We start from the raw sequence: 22505 nt of genomic DNA on the forward strand, positions 1-22505 counted from the left end.
TTTATTAAATCGAATAAAATATCGGCGCTCGATTCAAAAAAGTCAAAAAAAAAAAAATAATAATAATAATAAGATGCGGAAGAAGAGCCAATTACATCCAAATCAATCCCACTCAAACACAGCACAAATATTAACAACGAGCAATTAGATAGCACTCGGACGCTAAAAGATATTTACAAGAGGACGGATTACAATTTAATCCACACTGATTTCTAAATTGGATCAGTTTGACATTATAATGAAAAGTTTTATAGTAAAAATTTGACGGAGTAAAAAGGATAAATTGGAATTTTGCTCGAGGGGGTAAAGTGGAATTCCGCAATGTGTTTAAAATGAAAGAATATTTTAACAGTGCTCTGCAGCGACACTGGCGATCCATCGATGCAGGAAAGTAGGAAGCTGCTGTGGATTTGAATCGGTGATAGTGTTGGAAATACTCTGGAGGAGAAATGGCGGATCTTAGTAGCGGCGGAAGCGGCGGCGGTGCGAGGAAGGTGGCGGTCGGGAGCATAGCGGCGAGGAGGGCGGCGAGGTGTGGGTTCGTCGAGCCTGCGCCACGACTGAGCACGACGGCTCGGTTCAGGAGCGTCAGCCCTCTCGCTTCGCCCGCTGCCCTCGTCACGATTCCGCCCGGTATCAGCCCCACTGCGCTGCTCGATTCGCCGGTCTTGCTCCTCAAGTCTCATCAGGTACGGAGAAGCTTTATTCCCCCCTCCCGTCGATTTCGTGATCGCGGTTGTTAATCTTATGTTGTCGCAGAAGGTCCGTCGTCCTGATTTGGATGTGTCGGTCCGTGCTAATGTGGGGTGGGAAGCATTTCGTGCCTTTACTTGAACTTTTTGGGTTTTCTTTGGCACTTTTGTTAGTGTTTCCCGTGACCTATTAGACGACATGCTCAGATGCACCTTCTTTAGTTTAAAACTTGGTTTGAACTCATTTTATATAGAAAAAAAAAATTCATATCATGCAGAAATGAATTCTCAGATATAACTCCAGACCTGGTGCTTTAGGGGATTCATGCATTTCATTTGGTTCTTTCCTAGATCATTCTTTTCTGTTCTGTATAGGTTTATTTAATCAGAAAAATTTGATAAAATTGGAAACCAAAATTCTTTCTAGTGGAATTTGGAAAACTATTTTTTTTAGTAGCTTCAACACTCATTCCTGGTTTATGAATATTCCAGATCCATAATTTCTTCTTCTTCTCATAAAAAATTAATTCATGATAGATGTTGCACTACCAATTATTCTCATCTTGCACTTGGTACGAGAATGTTGAGAGTTCCTTTGGAATATGAGAACTGCAAGTGCTATTTATTGTTTGAGTTTCTATAAATCTCAATTAGGCAAAGTTGAATTCCAAGTGTTAGCAACCTCACATATTGTTGAGAATGAGAATCTTTACTACGAAAGTGAATGAAATTTGGATTCCAAACTGTTCTGTTGGGATTTGAACATCTCAATCTTCTTGTTGTTTGAATACTCATTCCTTGTGTTCACTAGTTCAAATCCATATATGTGATTTTACAAGTCTATCAAATATAAAAAGATGATTGAGTTTTTGAAGTTGTTACTCTCTAGGAATAATTCTTACACTTACTTTGCAGTTGGGACAAGACTGTTGAGAGTTCCTCATGACTATTGAGACATTGCTTTTCTCACAGTATGAGAATCTCATCATTTCTAAAGTGACAACTCATATTCAAACATGTTTTCTCTCATGATTCTATGAACATGAAGGATGAAAAACTAGAGATTAAGCTGTTCAATAGCTAAAACTAGTCATATTACTTTTCAAAAATCATATTTCATCGAAAGGTGCACACATTCATGTTAATTACTTCAGTGAAGAAATAGGCTTTTTCAGTAGGCACACACTCTCATAATGAACAATTATATAAATTTATGACATGTTAAAATGTAACCTTCCAAATTGCATTGGGTTTTTTGGGAATGTGAAGCTAGTTTAGAGGGATACAACATGGTAACAGCTTTACAAATTAGGCAGCTTTTAGTTAGGCTTAAGCTGGAAAACCGAATGCAATTAGGATTTAAGTAGATTGAAGAAAAGTACTTGAGAATTCCCAAGATCTTTACCTCAAATTCTCAGTCTAAGAGCTTCTTCACATCACTACTTTCTTCCTTACAGTGTCCTATAATTATGATATCATTCACGTACACAACGATGATAATCCTTTTCCCCTTGTTTTAATTTCACAAACAAGATATGACTTTGTTAGTTGATCAAACCATGCTTTTAGGTATGTTTATGCTCATAGAGGTTTTTTTCAAGTATACAAACTTTCCTAACATTGCCTTGATCATTCAAATATAGAGGGTTTTTCCATATATACGTCCTAATACAATTCACCATGTAGGAAAGCATTCTTGATGTTAAGTCGGTGAAGAGGTCATTCGAATTTGCTGCCATTGTTAGTTGGACTTGAACTAAGTTTAGTTTGGCTGCAGGTGCAAAAGCTTCCCTATAGTCTTACATGTTAGGACCAGTTGAGCTAGACTTCAATTTCTTTGTTGACTTGATTTTGCGCAACGGAAAACTTGAAGACAATGTTAACTCCTTGTATTTACTTGGTATCCACTTAGGAGATGACTAGTCCAAGGATTCACACCATAGTCACCCTTCCACTATGAAACTCCTTCTCGGAACTACGCCGAAGGTGGAGAAACCTTACAAGGTTTACAGCTCTCTCTCTCTCAATAGAAATAGCTCACAATAATAAGGAAGAAGAAGACAAGAGATTAGGGTTTTAAGTACACCTTCTTCTTCTTTGAGTGGCTTGAGATTGTAGCACTAGTGAGAGCTTGAGTGCTTGAACTTTTGCTTGAGCTTGAGCACTAGTGAGCAATAGAGACGGTGGAGTGCGATGGAACAGTGTTTTCAAGCGATGTCTATCGCTTTTAGCTGAGAACTCCTTTAAAAATCTTCGAAAAGATAGCCGTTTCAACCAAAGATGCCGCCGTGAATCAATTCAGGTAAATCTCCAATCGATTCCGAGATATCCGTTGAGCGCCACCAACTCCAGATTAACGGTGTAGATCGTTTCATTTGAATCCCAATCGATTGGGCTAAAAACTTAATCGATTGAACTCACCAATTGATCCACTTATTGATTAAGGCTTCTGTTTCTTTACGCGAAAAGGCTGCACAATTGATCGGTTGATCGATTGGTTACCACCAATTGATCAGCTGATCGATCCATAAGCATTCTGTGCTTTCGCAAAAAAAACCTTGTCAATCGATCGGCTGATCAATTGGTTACTCCCAATCGATTAGCTGATCAATCCAGGAGCATTCTTTGCTTTTGAGCAAAAAGCCTTGTCAATCGATCTGCTGATCGACTGGTTACTCCCAATCGATCAGCTGATCGATCTAGGAGCATTCTGTGCTTTACGTAAAATCCTCTTCAATCGATCGGCTAATCGATCCAGGAACACACTGTTTTCGGCAAGGTGTTTCTCAATCGATTGGTTCCCAATCGATCAATTAATTGATTGAAACACATTTTAGCTCACAATTTAATTTTTACATAAACCCAAATCATTTCAAGTACCTCATGCTAGATGAACCTTCTGTTCCTTGGACTTTATGCTTAGAGCTTCCTCATCTCCGGGTTTTCATACCAAGAATCTGGTCCTCGACTTCCTTAGACTTATCTTGCCTTGTATTCGATCTTTTGACTTGCAAGGGTTTCGCTTGCCAAGAATCCGGTCCTCAACCTCGTTGGACTTCTCTTACCTTGCATCCGGTCTTCCAATCTACAAGAGCTTCTCTTGCAAACTCGCAACTCATGTTAGATCTAATGTATTAACCTAAACTTAAATAATTGTTAACACATTAAAACTTTCAGGGCATGGTTGCACCAACAATCTCCCATTTTTGATGTTTGACAATTTATTTAAGTTTAGACTAATTTTCAACATATCATAATAACAAAATGGTAAATAGTATTATCAAAATTAGCAAATCATCATGTTATTATTAAATTATCAAGTGAGCATGAATTTCATTTCAAATAAGCATAAACTTAAACTTATATCTCCCCCTTTGCCAAATATCAAAAGGAAATTATAAGAGCTCCCCCTCAATGTGTGCATTAGTCAATCACAATATACACTCGGAGCACTCCCCCAAGCACAAGCGATCACAATATAGAAGTAGTCACAAAACCTGATAGGAGCACTCCCCCTAAACCAAAGAACGATAGGGTATATCTCTACGTATTATGCAACCAGACACTTTGATAACAAAATAGAAGACACTGCATCACAAACATAAAGTCATATAAGTGACATATCATATATATAGCACACAAACAAAATGCCCAAAGTGCACATCATAAACGACAAGTCAAACAACCATATCCATAAAAAAGTGAGAGCGACATGTCATAACGAGACATAAAAATCAACTGTGTTGCCTTCAGCAGAAGCAGGAGTAGGAGCAGAGCAGGAGCAGGAGTAGGAGCAGAGCAGGAGCGGAACGGAGCGGAGCAGGACCCATGGGGACATCTACATCAGGCGGGACATCACTCGTTAGAGGGGGGAAGCTGAGAAGAGTGGCCCGACATCCAGGATTACATTAAATCAGCCAGAGTCAAAGCTAGCCTACATAGCAATTAGTCAACGCTCAATGGTGGCAACCTCTGCGCGCACCTCAGCAATATCCATGCGCAGCTCCTCAAGACGAGTGCCTATGGTCTCCTCGAGTGTATAAAGCTAAGCAATTCTAATGGAGGAGCAGGTGCCTCAACATCCTCCTTAAGATCAGCTGCCCCCGGAGCCAGCTCTTGCACTGCCCCCTGAGGTCGATCCCTTGGCCCCTCACTAAGGGCACGTCAGTCGATCCATTGTACACCATCCGACCCAGCCTCTATACCGGCCTTTGTGAAGGACCATGCAGATATTCTGGAATACACGACGATCATAGGCTCTAGTTTCCCCCGAGAGACATTAATGTGTATGGACTCCAGCCAATCTGTAATGATGTTGCCAAAAGGTATGCGGATTGTCCGATGCACCGGCTGAGTGAAATGAATAATGCAATGAAAGATGTTCAAAATGATATTGACATCAAGGGAATGTCATATGGCGTACAACAAAAACATGTGAGAGGGTCTGACGAGGGCTAAGGCACGAGAGACAATAGGTAAAAGACAATTAATAACTATTTTGAATAATGCATTGTCCCTGGCGGATAATTCAAGTGGGGAGAATGTATTAACATGTGCATTTGGACCGTCCGGACGAGGACGACCAAAGAGACTCTGATGCATAGAATCAATAGTGATATGCTCAAATGGTGGAGACAAAAGATCAGGTAATGTAGGATAAAATACAAACTCATTCGTCGATGGACGACACCCCCAAAAGTTCTGAAGGATTTGATAAGAAAAGTTCAAACTACGCTTGGCGATACGAGTACGGTAAACAACTCCATCTGATGTATGCAAGTTATTGTAGAACTCAGATACAAGCACGACATTGACACTCCTCTCACAATAGACAATGGAATCAAGCTTATAGTGTTCGATTAAGGAATATACCTCAAAACAAGAATTATGATAAAATTACCTATCAATAGACTTAGGAGGGATAAGCTTGAAAGTATTTCTGTTAAACGCCTGCTGAAGGCATTGGGGAAATGCTGGTAAGTGGGGGTAGGGGTCGAGGTAGAAGTTGAGAAGACCCCTCACTGGATTCACTGACCTTCGGCTTTTTCCTAAACATAATGAATGAAAGGAAATGAAAACAACACCAATGCAATGAATACAGTGCATAAATGATGCATGAGTGATATGCCATGTTGAATCACAAAAAGATTAGAAACCTAAAGCACTACTAATATTACAGAATCTGGAAAAAGAGTAGAGTTAAGGTTTAGGGTTTACTTATGGTTCGGATTCCTCATCTACGTGCGAAGAATGGTCGTTGAGTGAAGCTGGGTTGTGTGACGACGAGACTAGAAGTAGTAGACCCGAACGCCTTCTTCTCCGTGAGAAGAGAGCACGAAAGTGGGAAAAACAAGATGAGGGCCCTTGTCGCCGGAGAAAACCGTTGGAGACGCTAGTTGGAAGGCATGGGAGAATCGCCGGGAGAATCGCCCAAATCGCTCGAGACCTAGGGCGCGGGACACGCTTGGAAGTGTTTGAAGAGTGGGAATTGCTTTTCGCGAAGATATAGGGATTTTAAATAAGTGAATCGACGGGTCATACTGTCCATGAAGGGAATTCCCCAATCGATCGTCCGATCGATTGCGACAAATAGAATCGATTGCCTGATTGATTCAAGACAACCCTGTGCGACTCGAACAACGTATCAATTGATCAATTGATCGATTGATTTTCACTGCATCGATCTAGTGATCGATTCCGTGATGCTTTGTGTGAAAACACGGGCCTCCTAATCGATTGACCAATCGATTGAGATTACTGATAAGTCTGCATTTTTGAATTTGATTTGGACCGAATTTCAGAAATGCATAACTAATTGTACACAATTTCAAAAATCATGAAATTTTGGGCATACATTACTTATGTCTTTTATTATTAAGGAAAAATAGTTTTTGATAAAAATAACCATTATTTTCAAGGATTGTCACATAATTGGAAACCATTTAAAAACTTCAATGTTTTTCAAGTTTGTATCTAATGAATTAATGGTGATTCTGATTAAGAGATAGACTTCACCAAGGTTAAAAACAAATGATTTTGAGATGTTGTTCAAAACAGAATTTCCAACCATAATCTTTGGGCTAAATGTATATTATTTGTACATTTGCTTTCCCTATGATTAGACAAATGACCAAAATAATGCATCATAACAAGCATTATGACCAAAGGAATTGTCCCTAACTTCTCACTCTCATCTAAACATGTCAAGAGAACAAAGCAAGGAAAACAAAGGTTAAGGAAACTTCGATAATTTTATCTTTGAAATGATCATGGAGGATTGTAGTCTACAATATAACACATTCTCAATTCCCTTCGAAAAAAACTAAAATCAACTTCGGGAAGAGGTTTAGTGAAAATGTCGGCTAAGTTTGATTTTGACTTAATATAATTTAGAACGATATCACCTCGAGTCACGTGATCATGAATAAAATGATGCTTGACCTCTATGTGTTTTGTTCTTGAATGATGGACGAGATCTTTTGTCAAATTTATTGTGCTCACATTATTACAAAGGACTTGGACATTTTTATAAGTGAGTTTATAGTCTTCTAGAGAATGGGTTATCTACAATAATTGTGATATGCACTCTCCTATAACAATATATTCAGCTTCGGTTGTGGAGAGAACTACACAATATTGTTTCCTACTTGACCAACCTACTAGAGAGGACTCTAGAAATTGACATCCACCACTAGTACTTTTGCGATCCAATTTGTATCCGACATAATTGGAATCACTATATCCCACAAGATCAAAAGTTTCGGTTTGTGGATACCAAAGGCCGACATTTTGAGTTTCCTTGAGCTATCGAAAAATTCACTTAACGACACTCAAATGTGACTCCTTGGCACACGATTGATACCTTGCACACATACCCACGACAAAAAGTATGTCGGGTCTACTAGCCGTGAGATAAAGAAGACTCCCTATAGCACTACGATACACCTTAGAGTCAACTTCTTTTCCTTCGAGATCGTTATCTAATTTAGTGTTAGTGGTCTTGGGAGTAGATATATTTTTGGCATTTTCCATTCCGAATTTCGTAAATAATTCTTTGGCATATTTAGATTGATAAATGTAAATTCCCTCTTTTGTTTGTTTAATTTCTAAACGTAGGAAAAATGTCAACTCACCAACCAAACTTATTTCAAACTCATTCTCTATGTGATTGATAAACTCATTTAAGAAATCTTTATTCGTGGAATCACAAATGATGTCATCTACATAGACTTGGGCCACAAAGATATCATTACAACTATTTTTCAAGAATAAGGTAGGATCAATCTTTTCTCTATGAAATCCTTTTTATACTAAAAATGTTGATAACCGTTCATACCAAACACGTGGAACTTATTTTAGCCCATATAAGACCTTTTTAAGCTTATACACGTGATTTGGAGATTCTAAATTTTCAAACCTCTGGTTGCTCTACATATACCTCTTCCTTTATAAAATCATTTAAAAACACTGATTTTACATCTATGCGATACAATTTAAATCCCTTATGAGCGACAAATGCCAACATCATCCTAATAGACTCCAATCTCGTTACGGGTGCATAAGTTTCATCATAATCCAACCCTTCTACTTGATTGAAGCCTCTAGCAACCAATCTAGCTTTGTTTCTTACAACTACTCCCTTATTAGCAAGTTTGTTCTTAAAGACCCATTTTGTATCAATAATTGATTTTTCTTTAGGTCTAAGAACTAGATTCCAAACTTGACTTCTCTCAAATTGAGATAATTCATCTTGCATTGCCAAAATCCAATCCGGATCAAGCAAGACATCATCAATGGTTTTTGGTTCAATTTGAGAGATTAGGGCTACTTAACTTCCTTTGTTTCTAAAATAAGATCGAGTTCTCACTCCTTGTGTGATATCTCCTGCTACTTGATCTAAGGGATGATTGACATGAATCCTAGTAGGTCTTGATTCTTGATTTGTTGTAATTTCGGGTTCAAGTGGTAAAGTTTTAATTTTCTCACTATCACTCTCTTGGTTTTCTCCCCCTTGATCATTTCCTTCTTTTAATGTTAATTTCTCTACCTCAAATTGTAATTCTTCATTATTTGTTCTAGTAGGATTTGATGGAGGATTTTCTTCAAACACAACATTTAATGATTCTTCAACTAATTTAGATCTTTTATTGTAAATTCGATATGCTTTGCTATAACTTGAGTAACCTACAAGAATACCCTCATTCGCCTTAGTGGAGAATTTTCCTAATTGAACTTTGGTGTTTAGAATGTAAACCTTACATCCAAACACTCTAAGATGTTTAATTGTAGGTGGTTTACCAAACCACAACTCATGAGGTGTTTTTCTTAGAAACTTATGTATTAATGTTCGATTTTGTACATAATAAGACGTATTAATTGCTTCGGCCTATAGGTAGCTATGAAGTGAATATTCATTTAACATGCTCCTAGCGGCCTCTTGCAAAATCTTATTTTTCCTCTCAATAACTCCATTTTGTTGAGGAGTCCTAAGGGTGGAAAATTCATGTTTATAACCTTTTTCCATACAAAAACTTGTGAACCTATCATTTTCAAATTCACCTCTATGATCACTTTTTATTTTGTTTATCTTGTGATTCTTTTCATTTTCTACCCTTTTACAAAAAGCAATCAAGGTATTTAAAGTTTGATCCCTATGTTTCAAGAAAAATACCCATGTATATCTAGTGTAATCATCTACAATCACAAAGCAATACCTACTACCATTTAAAGAAATATATCTACTACTATCAAACAAATCCATGTGAATGAGCTCCAATACATTTGAAGTACTTACAACATTTTTAGCTTTATGGATAGCTTTGGTTTGCTTACCCATTTGACATGCATCACATATTTTATCCTTTTGAAACTTTTAACTTTGGAAATCCTTGCACCAACTCTTTCTTTGAAAGCCTTTTGATATTCCTCATGTTGGTGTGAGCAAGTCTCCAGTGCCAAAGCCAAGTCTCCTCTTCTTTAGACATGAGACACTTACCAAATACATTAATAGCACCAAATAATTCAACTTGATAAATATTTTCTTTTCTATGGCCTATGAGCATAATGGTGTTTAGTTTACTATGCTTGATTAGACATTGAGATGAGTTAACTCCATAACCCGAATCGCATAGTTTACTAACACTTAGAAGATTAAAGGTCATGCCTTTCACTAATAAAACATTTTTTATCACAAATTTTTCAGAAATTCTGATATCTCCTATTCCCATAACTTTTAATTCACTACTATTACCAAAACAAACGATACCTTTACTTTTGTGTCTAAATGATGAGAATTTTGATAAGTCTCTCGTTATGAGCCTAGAGCATCCACTATCTATAAATCATGTTGTTGGATGCTCCCCCTCGGTGCATGCTTCTTCAAATACAATAAACCAAATATTTTGGTACCCAAATTTTGGATCCGGTAGCATTAACAACAAATTACTTGGGTACCCAAGCTTACACAATCTTAACCCTTGAAGCAATGGTTTCTACTAACTAGAGACATGAATTTGATTTCTTTATGTTGTGATTTAAATCCTTAACCCGCTTTGTTGTAGACACCCCTTTGAGCTCCTAGAATCTTGTCCAAATATTAGAGCTTGAAGTAAACTTTTCTAAAGCACCTGTAAGATCATTAACTTGTAATTTCTAAGATGCATTCTCATTTATAAGGTCATCAAATTCATTCATGTCATTTTCATGACGCATGTAAGTTTTACATGACACAATTTCATTCTTAAATAATTTCAATACATTTTGTAACTTTCTAACCTTATCTTTTGATTTTGCTAGAGCATTAGTTAAACATGCAATGGTAACATACATTATCAAGCTTGGCAGAAATTGCGTCGTCATCACTAGATGATGACTCACTTGAAGATTCCTCATTTTCCCCATGACTATCTTCACCTTCACTATATTCCACATGGCTTAAGGCCATGAATGCCACGTGCTTTGAGCTCTTCCTTTCATCTTCTTCCGATGAGATCTCATGTGACTTTTAAAGCCTTCTTCTTCTTCTTAATCTTTTCTTCTTGCTTCTTCAATTTTGGACACTCCGTTTTGTAGTGCCCCTTTTTCTTACATTCATAGCAAATTACATTTGTTTTAGATTTCGAATCCACAAGAGATTTACCTTTTCTTTTGTCATCATTGAAGATCTTCTTGACATTCTTCTTGTCAAACTTTCTTGAGCGTCTCATCATTCTTCGAACAAATTTGTCATTTCACTTGATGATAGCTCTTCATCACTATCACTATCACTATCACTGTCTTGCTCAAATTCTGAAGATGACTCCTTCTCCTTCTTCTTTTCTTTGTGCTTCTTCTTGCTCTTTTCATCTGCAATCAATGCTATACCTTTCTTTTTGTGGTTTGCGTTAGCTTGCTCATGCAATTCGAGTTCACAAAATAATTTATCTAACTTTACTATTGACAAATCCCTTGAAACCTTATAGACATCCACCATGGATGACCATAATGAATTTCTTAGGAAGGATTTTAGTGCATACCTTATGAGATCCCGGTTCTCCACACTTTCTCCAACTGAATGAAGACCATTTAGGAGTTCCTTGAATCTCCCATGTAGTGAACTTATTGTTTCTCCATCCTTCAGTGTGAAATTTGAAGTTGATTTATTAGGAGATCTCTCTTTGCCATTCTTGAATTCTTGGTGCCTTCATTTAGCTCAATGAGCTTATCCCACAAATCCTTGGCACTCTTGAAGGGTCCAACCTTGTTGAGTTGCTCCGAGCTCAACCCACATTGGAGAGTCACGATCGCTTTAGCATTTGCTTGAGTCTTCATCTTTTGTTCAATGGTCCACCTTGATGATTTAAGCACTTTTCCATCCTCGGTTGGCACCATGAATCCCTCCGTGATTGAGAACCACATGTCAATTTCGGTATAGTGCTCCATGCGACTCTTCCAGTAAGCAAAGTTGTTGCCTTCATAGAATGGTGGTCGTGAAGTGCTATGTCCCTCATCTTGTAGCTCTAAACTTGTGCTTCCTTGGAGGTGAATCCTCAAAAGCCAACTTTGCTATGATACCACTTGTTAGGATTGGTTGAGCTAGAAGGGGGGCGGGGGTGAATGACTCTTTTCGATTTCTTGGTTGACTTGATTTTGCATAGCGGAAACTTGAAGACAATGCCAACTCTTTGTATTTACTTGGTATCCACCTCCTTGAGGAGATGACTAGTCCAAGGATCCACACCACAGTCACCCTTCCACTATGAAACCTCTCCTTCTCGGAACTATGCCGAAGGTAGAGAAACTTTACAAGGTTTACAACTCTCTCTCTCTCAACATAAATAGCTCACAATAATAAGGAAGAAGAAGACAAGAGATTAGGATTTTAAGTACACCTTCTTCTCTGAGTGACTTGAGATTGTAGCCAACACAATCTTCTTTCCCTTGATGTGAAGGGTATAAGTATTCTTTCGTCCATCATGGATAACGCTGCGATTATACTGCTAAGGGCGTTCCAACAATACATGACATGTATCCATGGCTACCACATCACACTAAGTACTATCAAAATATTTGCTGCCAATTGAAAAATATATGAGACATTGTCTGTTATCTCACTGTCTTTATTCAGCCATGACAACTTATATAACTTAAGATGACATTTCGTCTTCCATTGCAATTTTTGGACAACTTCTTCTAATACTACGTTCTCACAACTGTCGTTGTCGATGATCATCTTGCAAACTTTATTCGCAATGGTGCAGGTAGTCTGAAAAATATTGGATCTCAACCATTCATCCCTTGAATTGTCTTTGGGAGTTACCAGACTCTTGCAAATGACCAAAGTCTCATGGCCATCACCATAAAGCATGTCGTCAGTTTCATACACCGGTTCACCAATTGCTGCTGTCTCTTCTTCCACGTCTCCCTCGATCAATAAATTTTTGCCTTTCTAATTAGCATCAAGTTTCCTGCATTGGTTTGCCCTATGCCTTGTTCACCACAACGATAACACTTGAAAGGGGCCTTAGAATTAACCTGTGGTGGTTGCTGCTGTGAAGGAAGAGAATCTTGAGGGCGAATTTTCCGATTGTTTTGGTAGCCTCTACCCATTGGTTTCCGATTCTATTGTTTTCAACCGCCAGTGCACATTGGAAGGCCTCTGGAACCGTCCACAATAGGCCTAGCACAATCTCCTAAGTATGGTTCCACCATCTGCTCCTTCGTCTCGGATTAGTCGTGTCAAGCAACCAACTAGTAGAACTCATCTGTATACTCGTCGACTGATCTCGCCCCTTGTCTCAATGAGTGAAGTCGCTGGAATAGAGTTTAAGTGTACCTGAAAGGAGGAAGTGTTCCTTCATCTTCTTCTATATCTTCACCCCGTCAGTTATTTGGGATTTGCCCTATTTGCCTCATGAGTGTCGCATCTGCTCCCACGACGCCAATGCTCGCTCCTTAAGTCTGATGGCAATGAACTTCACCTTTATCCGGTTCGGAACTTATTTATAGTCGAAGATTCGCTCCACTTCGTAACGAAGCCCTTTGCTTGTAACATATCAGAAAATTTGGGCAGATCAATCCAAAAACCGAGGTCTCCATAAGGCTCCTCCTGACCACGGCGTTCCCTGTCGGTGATATGGGTTCTCGAAGGTAGACTTAGATCCACGATCTCATGATCTCCGAGATCTCATGCTGCTACACGCTACGTTAAATCTGCAACCTGTCTCTGTAAATCCTCAATCTCATCCCGAGTGCTATGACCACAGTGCGAGGTTTCCTCAGCCGGAACTTGTCTTGCACAACCACGACGAACTTCCATTAGATTTGATGCTCAACTTCCTCAATCAAAACCTGCCAGCTCCGATACAATGTTAGCTGACGAGAAGGGGGAACTGAGAAGAAGAAAAGAAGAGAAACTGTCGAAAACAAAGAAAAACTCGTCGTTCTTAAGGTTTTACCAAAAAAAGAAACTTTATTCAATAGATAGGATAATTCCGCAAACAGTTAAACATGACGTTTATATAGACAAACCCATACCCGACATACCAAAAATACTCGAAATACCATAAAAATAGAAATTATTAAAAATAGAAAAAAGATATTCGGATCCTCTGAAAAGGTCCTATACAGTATTGTTTTGGCTCAAAATTGGCAGTTACTGGTTCTAGTAACAAACGTAAATCTCTAAATTTTGCACACGTGAGCGCAGACAAATCCTGATTCCGAGTCCCAAGTAAAAAATTATGAGTTTTTGAAGTTCAAGAGGTCTTATTGGATTGATCCTGCATCAAAGGTATACCTTAGTTTATAAAGGAAGGTTTCATTTTTTGCTGCTTATTCCAGCATTTTACCTGAAAAAGCTAAATAGATTATAAGTATAAATCATTATAAAATGGAAGAAGTTTACATTTTATAAGTGACTAAAGCTAAAAATTAAAACTTAATTAGTATAAATTTTTTAACTCTAATGAGATAATCTGATTAATTGACAAATATTAACGAAAGAACATTATTATATATTAGAATTCTAATTGATTATTCAGTAAACAATTAGTTATAATCATAGCTAAATTAAAAATTACAACTTATAATAACATTAATCATGTTATTATTAAAATTTAATTAAATAACTATTAAAACTGCACCAGCATGACATTGTACAATATCAAAATCGTACATTTCAATCAGATAGAAACTGTCTTAAACTTTGAATGTATCCATTCAAAATTAGTTCCCACGACATTTGTTTGTTTTACTTATCTTTTTAAATTCATAAGCATTCTTATCTATCTAGACTCTAGAGTAGAGCAGGTGCTTTTAACCATCCAAAATATGTTGCGGAAGCTGCAGATAGAATTCGAGGATAATAAAGGAGTTTTTATTACTTCAACAATAGAGGGCAGTTTGATTGATGATTTCAATTTTGTAAGCGTGTTGACATATTTTCCTAATGAGTCTTTAAATGGGAAGGATTTGATGGCACAACAACTTCATAAGGAAGATCAGTCAGCAGAGTTTGCAACTCTAATAGGAAGAACATCAGAAGATGGATACAACTGGAGAGAGTATGATCAGAAGCAGGTCGAATGCAGTGAGTTTCCTCAGTGTTACTCCGAATGTACTTATCCAAGCTGTCGAGTAAAGAAAAAGATAGAGCATTCTCTGAAAGGTGATATTACAGATATCATTTATGAGGGTCCTCATCGTCATCCAAAACCTCAACCAACTCATAGCTCTGGGTTTTCATCATCTTATTCAATCGAGTTGTCCACCTCTGCAATTGGTCTTGAAGCAACCATAAATGTTGAAGAGGAATCAATTAGTACAGGTTCTCAGCAAGAATCCAATGATAAAAATGCTGTAAACTGGAACACAGCTATGGAGAGGGCATCACCCACATCTGATTTTACTGAGTTTTCAGATGCTCTCTCTACGGCAAAAGAAAAATGCTCAAAAGTTCCTATGAAGCATCCAGTTACTCAAGCAAATGAAGCTGAGCAGGATGATGATGATGATGGAAACAAATCCGAGCTGAAAAGAAGGTAAACTTTCCTCCTAGTTTCACAATGCAATTTTACTGTTTAACAAGAGACTTTTCAAAATTCAAGAAACAAGAGTGTAATCTCATGTTAATATTAGGAAGGAAGAGAGCTATTTTGTTGATTCAAATACAATTTGTGGTGCTCGTGAACCAAGAGTGGTTATTCAAACAGTTAGCGATGTGGACATTCTGGACGATGGATACCGGTGGAGGAAGTATGGCCAGAAGGTAGTTAAAGGAAATCCAAATCCAAGGTAATGGCATCTCTGAGGTTTTCTCTTTTCCTCTTCTTTTTGAGAAAGGCCAATGTTCTATAAATCTGTTAGAATATTAAGAAATGTTCATTGGCAATAAAGGGTGGGGGAAATTTATAAATACATGTGAAAGATGGTTGGAAGAGAAACAAGCAAGTTTTACTTGCACCAGATACAATTCGTTTGAGCCAACCAATAGAATATTTAAAGTAGCTCATGTAAGTGTGAAAATCAATTGTCACTTTCATACAATATAGGATGATATTACAAGGATGCTAGACTCTTCTAATATGTTTCCATCATAAGAACCAACCAAAAAATACATGAAAAAAAAATAAAATACATAGTGAAGAGTTGTTAGGTGTCTTCTGGTGATGAAGAAGATAAATGATCAGCTTGTAGGTGAAAATGAAAGCATTGAGTGAAAAAGCACAATTGTTTCTAGGAAGAAGCAGGAATTAACTCTAGAAAATAGGGTTTAGTGAGATTTTGTGCTTTAGGAAGGGATGACTGATCAGGTTTTCAATAGGAATCAGGGCATTGCAAGGTTGTCTCAATTTAACTCTTTTAGTGGGGTCAAAATATTAACTTTGGGTGAAAGGTTGCGTCCTTTGGGAGAAACAAAAGTTAGGCACCCCCTTGCTCCCGGAAAATTCCATCAGTATGTTGCAGTCCGAGGGACAGCGAGAAGGAAGACAAGCTCCAGCTCCCTTCTTTGAGCACCCTCTTTCTTTTTTGTCTAGATCCGCCACTGACTATATAATTAAGTTCAATGTTTGCTTTCTAGCTCAAATGCTACGATTTTACATTATCTTGTATGAAGATAAATTATAAAAGAAAAAATAACAACATTATTCAATTTTAACATGTCAGGCTGTTGAGCGATGACATGAAATGATACTCATCGGCATAATTTACACAATGGTATAGGAGGTGCTGAGTAGTATCCAGTTTTGGTAACTTATTAGAATGGTCAACCATTTCACATGGCACGGCTTGTATGAAGATAAATTATAAAAGAAAAAATAACAACATTATTCAATTTTAACATGTCAAGCTGTTGAGCGATGACATGAAATGATACTCATTGGCATAATTTACACAATGATATAGGAGGTGCCGAGTAGTATCCAGTTTTGGTAACTTATTAGAATGGTCAACCATTTCACATGCCACGGTACAAGATTTCAAACCATGCTTTTATGTTATTTTCTTTTCAAATTCCACCTTTTCATCTTCTTATATTTTAGAGTGTCATTTCACAGAAATAAGTTAACAAACACATCTCCAGAAACTTCTGTATTTTCAAAAAAATGGAAATTGAAACTGGGTGAAAATTGTCCAACCAAACAGGTTTTTTTTCAACCCATGTTTGCGCTTCATGGCCAACTAGGGAGGCACTCAACATATATTCAATCTATCCTAGGTGTGACCAACTCACCACTAGTTTGACTAAATTTATCTCGCTAAAAAGTTAGTCTTAAGAGTTCTTCAGATGTTGTCTTTATTTTATGTGACTTTATTTGCTCAAAGTGCAACTTGTGCATGTTGTCCATTAACCAAGCAAAGAGGCTCTTTTACTCCTTGCACAATTACAAAAGACCTTAAATCTAATTTTCACCGCCTTCGAATCCTAGATTTAACTTCCTTTATGTTCATTTACTAAACTAATGTTCTATGGATTGTTTATTCGGCTCTAAGGCCAAATTCAGACTGTTTCTCTTTATTAATAACCTTCTTAGATGTACTAATTTCGTCCTATATTCAAGAAATGCTTGGAAAAACTCCATTTCGTTAGATCAACTTTATGACTCCTACCTCATTTGAGGTTGCTTATTCATAACTAAATAATAAACTACAACAACAATCTTCGACTTACTTGGCGTCTTCAACATTTGAGGTTGCTTCGTTCCAACATAAGACGAACTTATTACAACCCCTCTAGATGTGGATGTAACAATACGTAAGTCGACCTTTAGTTTATCCTCCTTCATTATCCTACAAACTTGCACAAATGCTCTACCCTTGTTGATTTCTCAATTTGAATCTACAAATGAATCCATTTAGCTATTCTGTCCCTATACTCTCTATGATACTAACAATACTTTAATCTATCTTTCTTATGAAATGAAGACCTTATAGCCAGGTTGAGCTCAAGCAACTGATCTTTGATTTCCATGATACTTTAAATTGCAGGGCATTTAGTGGTGTTCGTTTGAGCCTCATCCATAGTGGGCATTTGTCTTAACACCCTCAGGTGCCTTTCTAACTGATTTGGGGACCCTAGATTTCCTCAGTTATTTGGCCCTTCGAGGCTTTAATTTTCCCACCTTAGCTCTATTTCAGGGTGTCCACCGGCATAATAATATTAACGAATCTTTTTAAAAACTTTGAGAGGTCCAATCATAGTGGGCAAAACACCAATGTGCACACCCCACAATATTGTTGGAAAAACTCAACACATGTCCTGATGAACCTATACTCCCCCTTTGTTTATGCATGGCCTAGAAGTTTCTTCAGTCTTGCTCTTGAAATTTCTACATTATATTCTTCTTGTGTTTTTCATCACTCTATCCCAACCTTTAGGGCATTCTTCTCCCTCTTCCTTGGATATTCAAACTTTGGTTCTTCATAGTCATACATTTTCTTCTTCCAAAGCGCACGAGTAGCCCTGGATCCACCTTCGAACTTCCTTTCTTGCAAGATTAGGAATATCTTCCTCATTATTGTTAACACTATCTTTAGTGGTGATTTAATCGCCTGTCATGTCTCCCTGTTCACTACCACTGAATTGAATAGAACTTCTGAGCTTATGACCCTAGAATTGTGTTTTTTTCATTTGCCAATAAGAAACCCCAGATTCCCCTCTTCATCAGTCCACCCTATACTATCCTCTAGTGCTTCTTCTTCCTCTTCCTTGTGTATTCAAACTCCTCTTCCATGTAGCCCTGTCCACCTTTAAGCTTTCTTCGTTTTCCTTCACAATATGCATCTTCCCTCATTATTTTTGACATTCACTTTGCTTTTGAATTGCCTTTCAACCTTCCCCGTCCACCACTTGTGAATTAAATGAAACATCTGAGCTTATGGTCCAAGAGTTGAACAATTTGTTTTATTAATAGCTTTGCAAGGTAGAAATTCACACTTCCCCCTTCCCCTTCTTGCCTAATTGCAGTTTTAGTTTTTCTCCTCCTGGGCATGTCCAATGAATTTTTAATTGTTTCCTCTTAAGTCCACGCTGAGCAAGTTTCAACTGACAACTCTAATTTGGTAAAGTCATGATTGTAGTAGATATATTACTCTAACAGAACTTGGGTCTAGTTTGACAACCTTGGGGAAGCTAGATAGAGAAGACTGGGTTGGAAGAGTTGGATTGGGTTGGATAGGGTATTAGTTTTTCTTTGGCTGGGTCGAGTTCAATTGAATTTTACTGAATTCGGTACAGGCGTAAGCAGGTTGTTTGAGGTGTATGGGCGTGGGGTGGTGATTGTTGTTGTGAAGCTAGGCTACAAGGCATGGTGTAGTTCTTGGGCTGATGTGAAGCTAGGCTACAAGGCATGGTGTAACTCGTGGGTTGATTTAGGTTGCAGTGGAGAGAGTTAGCTGAGCTTGCTTAAGGTAGCAGTTACTTGTTGCCCTGAGCTTTCTGGTTCATGGTAGTAACTCTCCAAATGCTTCTCTTGCTATCCTTGTACACCGCATTGATTCCCCTTTTACAGGTCTTGACGTGAGCAGCTGTGCAACAGCCACTTCCCCCAGTGGTCAGGGGCGCCATGTCCAACCAGCCTGTCCTCGTAATGATAGCTCCGTGTTGATCAAACATGTATCAACTTTCTGTTGATTAAGCCTGCAACACTTGGATCAGTCCTTCTCCGCAGCTTCTCAAAAAGCTCATGTCTTATCCATTTAATGGACTTTATGATCCATATATTATTTACACACGTCATTCATAACTTAGCTTCATAGTTTATCCATTTAGCTTAATATACTAACAAGTCTCATCTGATTTTTCTTCTCCATCCTCCAACTCATATGGGGAATTTTATCATTTGCTTGAAGATCAGTGCACCGCCTCATAGGAACATCCCGGATGCACTAGTTTAAGTTTTGATGATGTTAAATTGTGACTAAATATTTTTGCGATTTAGTTTTTCAGATATGTACTGATTCATTCAACTAATATGTTTACATTCTGTTTCCAGATTTGTTGCGACTCAGCTTTATTAATATGTCCTTTTATACAACAGGAGCTATTACAAGTGTACCTATCCGACATGTTCAGTAAGGAAACTCATCGAAAGAGCCTCACATGACTTGAAATCAGTGATCACAACTTATGAGGGAAAGCACAACCATGACGTGCCTAAACCAAACGCTGGTGGGAAACCACAGAACACTCCAACTGCTCAATCCTCCATCACTTCCAAACTCAAAGAAAGCCAGAATATATTCCCCAGCTTCCATGAAAATCTTGAATTTCCAAGTAACAGAGGGAATGCTACTTTCGACTTGTCAAGGGCCTTTCCATCCTATGATATGCTACAATCATTGTCATTTGGATCAGTTGCATCCAGATTTCACTGCAAAGAGCCTACTCTTCCACATCCACCATCAAATTTAAACTTTAGCTCACCTTTTCAGATGTCCGTTCCGAGGCCAGGCACTGCATTTTATGACTATAAAGTTTATGATCTTTCAAGACCAAATGCTAGTGAAGTTCATTTTCTACTTGGCCAACAGCAGTCTATGGAAGATGGTACGAGCTCTCAGCATGATTCCTGTACAGAAAGAGGCTTGTGAATGATCTTCATAATGTGAAAATTCCCAGCTTCTTCAGCTTATGCACGAACTTTTATTGCAGTAGGTATTCCCTTACGCTAAGCGAAGAAATGCTTAGGTTCATCTCCTCATATCAATGTTTTTTAAAAAATAAAAATATTTTTTTCTGTATCATAGTAGTATCATGCAACAATAGGTTTAGTTCACATGGCTTGAAATTTGAGGAAGCAAAATATGTGTATTAAGTAACGTGGCCAAAATTGAATGACTATAAGGTTAATTTCAGATATCTATCTATATGTAACGTCCTTTAGTGGATGCCTTTCTTTATCAGCTAATGGAGAAGTACAAGTATGATTTTGAAGTTCAAGCTGAGATTAGATCATTCACCAGCTTTATTTGTTGTTCAAAGCTGAACTAGTACAATGGAAGACTTAATGTTCAAGGGATATATATAGTTCTCCATGATCATGATTGAAAATACTTTTAAAATGTAGATTAAAATGGTTATAAAAGCAAATAAGAAATCAGACTACTTGTTGAATCCCTACTTGATACAAATTTTGGATGCTTTGCATCTCGTGCCACACTAATAGTGAATTTTCATAAAAAAAATATTTTTCCTCATAAAACATGAAAGAGCAAATATGTCTATAAATTTTCAGTAATTTTGAACCTAATAATTTTTTTTTGAGAATTTTTACAAATTTAGTTGACAAAAAATTTCAAATGTAAGGTGACTATATCAATTAAAGTATTAACAATTTTTTACAGAAATTATTGCTGCATTTTAATTCATTTTGAGAAAAGGTCAAGTTGAGTGAAAGGTGAAATTTACAATTTATGAATGATTTTCCCAACTCATAGCATACTTCCTTTAATATATTCGCCAGACTAATTCAGAAGGTCGAAGGCGTTTTCTCTTAATTTATTTATTGGATAAATCTAAAACATAATTTTGCACATTCAAAAGTCAACTTTTAGAATATTCGCTCACTGCTCCTGTACTTTACCATTGCATCACACCCATAGGACCCTTATAAATATATTTTTGATGTCTAATAAATGGAAGAAGAAATATTCGATAGTTTTTTAAAAACTCAAGCCTTATAACTTATAAGAACTATATAAGAATTTGTATATAGGAAATATAAAAATATACAAATATGAATTTTCATTTCATCAAGAACAGGTATAAAAAATAAATACATAAATATTATAATTATGAAGAATTTGAACGTAACAGAATTGTCATTGTTCTTTGTGTAGAGTTCGTCAATCCGATAATCCTGTGGAAAAAGAAGAAGGAGAAGAAGGTTTTCGGAAGAGTTAGAGTTGACAGCGTCAATGAGAAATGAAGAGAAGTCTCAAATAGATGTCCTAATCCTCTGGGAACCAATCCATTATATAGTGCACATCCATTATCAATCCATAGATGATAATGGATGCGAATAATGGGTTCTACACATATGAGATTCATATCTAATAATCCGAAAACTCAATAACTTTAAATTAAATCACTTAAATGAGTTCAGATCGTATTTACATGTGTAACTTACAAATAAGCTCATCTAATAGGGATAATTATATCCAACAATGTTAAATTAGAGAAGAAAGAATAAATAAAAAATATTGATGCATTTAATCGGAGCAATAGTTTTAATTAAAGGAGAGTTATTACATAGGATAGTAGTATTTTTTTTTTCCAATTTTAATATGATATAATTTAAATGGGTTGCTAAATATATAAAGAGTAAGATTATTTGTGCAATTATGTCTCTAGATGATTTTGATATTTAGATATAAGGTTGAAGTTAGAATTTGTGGTACTTAGTAATAAAGAGAGTTAAGTGTGTAAATGCATATATATATATATATATATATATATATATATATATATATATATATATATAGACTTGGCACCAATATTGAAGGTGGTGTTCAAACATGACTAGATGTTTAATCAATTAAAAGAGTCAGATAGCTGATGTAAACTTTAAAAAAAAACATGACTAGATGCTTGACAAAGCCTTGACAGTCGATTAAGATGAACTAGATGTTTGAGAAAAGAAGAAAATCCAGGCTTCTTGGCAAATCTGAGTGGTTTTCTATTTGTACAAAAGTGAGTGATAATATTTATACAAAGTGGTTTATTGTGAAGTAGATTAGGCACATTAAATCTTGGAAATAGTTTTGGTAATGAAATAACCGACTCAATGTGTTTTTCAATCGTGTGAAACTTGAGTCGACTAGTTAATTGAC

The 22505-nt window shown here is 36.9% G+C and overlaps 1 protein-coding gene across 2 annotated transcripts; it reads left to right on the forward strand.

Moving 5' to 3' along the window:
* Positions 1 to 338: 338 nt before the first annotated feature.
* Positions 339 to 20613, forward strand: LOC122055979 (probable WRKY transcription factor 26). Of its 2 annotated transcripts, none has more exons than XM_042617699.1 (4): positions 339 to 689; positions 14640 to 15211; positions 15309 to 15464; positions 19667 to 20613. In XM_042617699.1, exons 1-4 carry the CDS (start codon positions 450 to 452, stop codon positions 19689 to 19691), a joined length of 993 nt encoding a protein of 330 aa, XP_042473633.1. In that variant the 5' UTR covers positions 339 to 449; the 3' UTR covers positions 19692 to 20613. The 2 variants fall into 2 exon arrangements, with proteins under 2 accessions (XP_042473633.1, XP_042473632.1); XM_042617698.1 differs by having other exon boundaries at positions 19712 to 20613.
* The last annotated feature ends 1892 nt before the right edge of the window (positions 20614 to 22505 follow it).

Source organism: Zingiber officinale, chromosome 3B (assembly GCF_018446385.1).
Source record: "Zingiber officinale cultivar Zhangliang chromosome 3B, Zo_v1.1, whole genome shotgun sequence".
NCBI lineage: Eukaryota > Viridiplantae > Streptophyta > Magnoliopsida > Zingiberales > Zingiberaceae > Zingiber > Zingiber officinale.

What these genes read in the sequence shown, in the direction of transcription:
- LOC122055979 (XM_042617698.1), top strand. Translation starts at nt 450, where the DNA reads ATGGCGGATCTTAGTAGCGGCGGAAGCGGCGGCGGTGCGAGGAAGGTG. An exon ending in AAATCCGAGCTGAAAAGAAG is followed by an intron (nt 15,212 to 15,308) that starts GTAAACTTTCCT and finishes TGTTAATATTAG; the next exon opens with GAAGGAAGAGAGCTATTTTG. An exon ending in AAAGGAAATCCAAATCCAAG is followed by an intron (nt 15,465 to 19,711) that starts GTAATGGCATCT and finishes TTTATACAACAG; the next exon opens with GAGCTATTACAAGTGTACCT.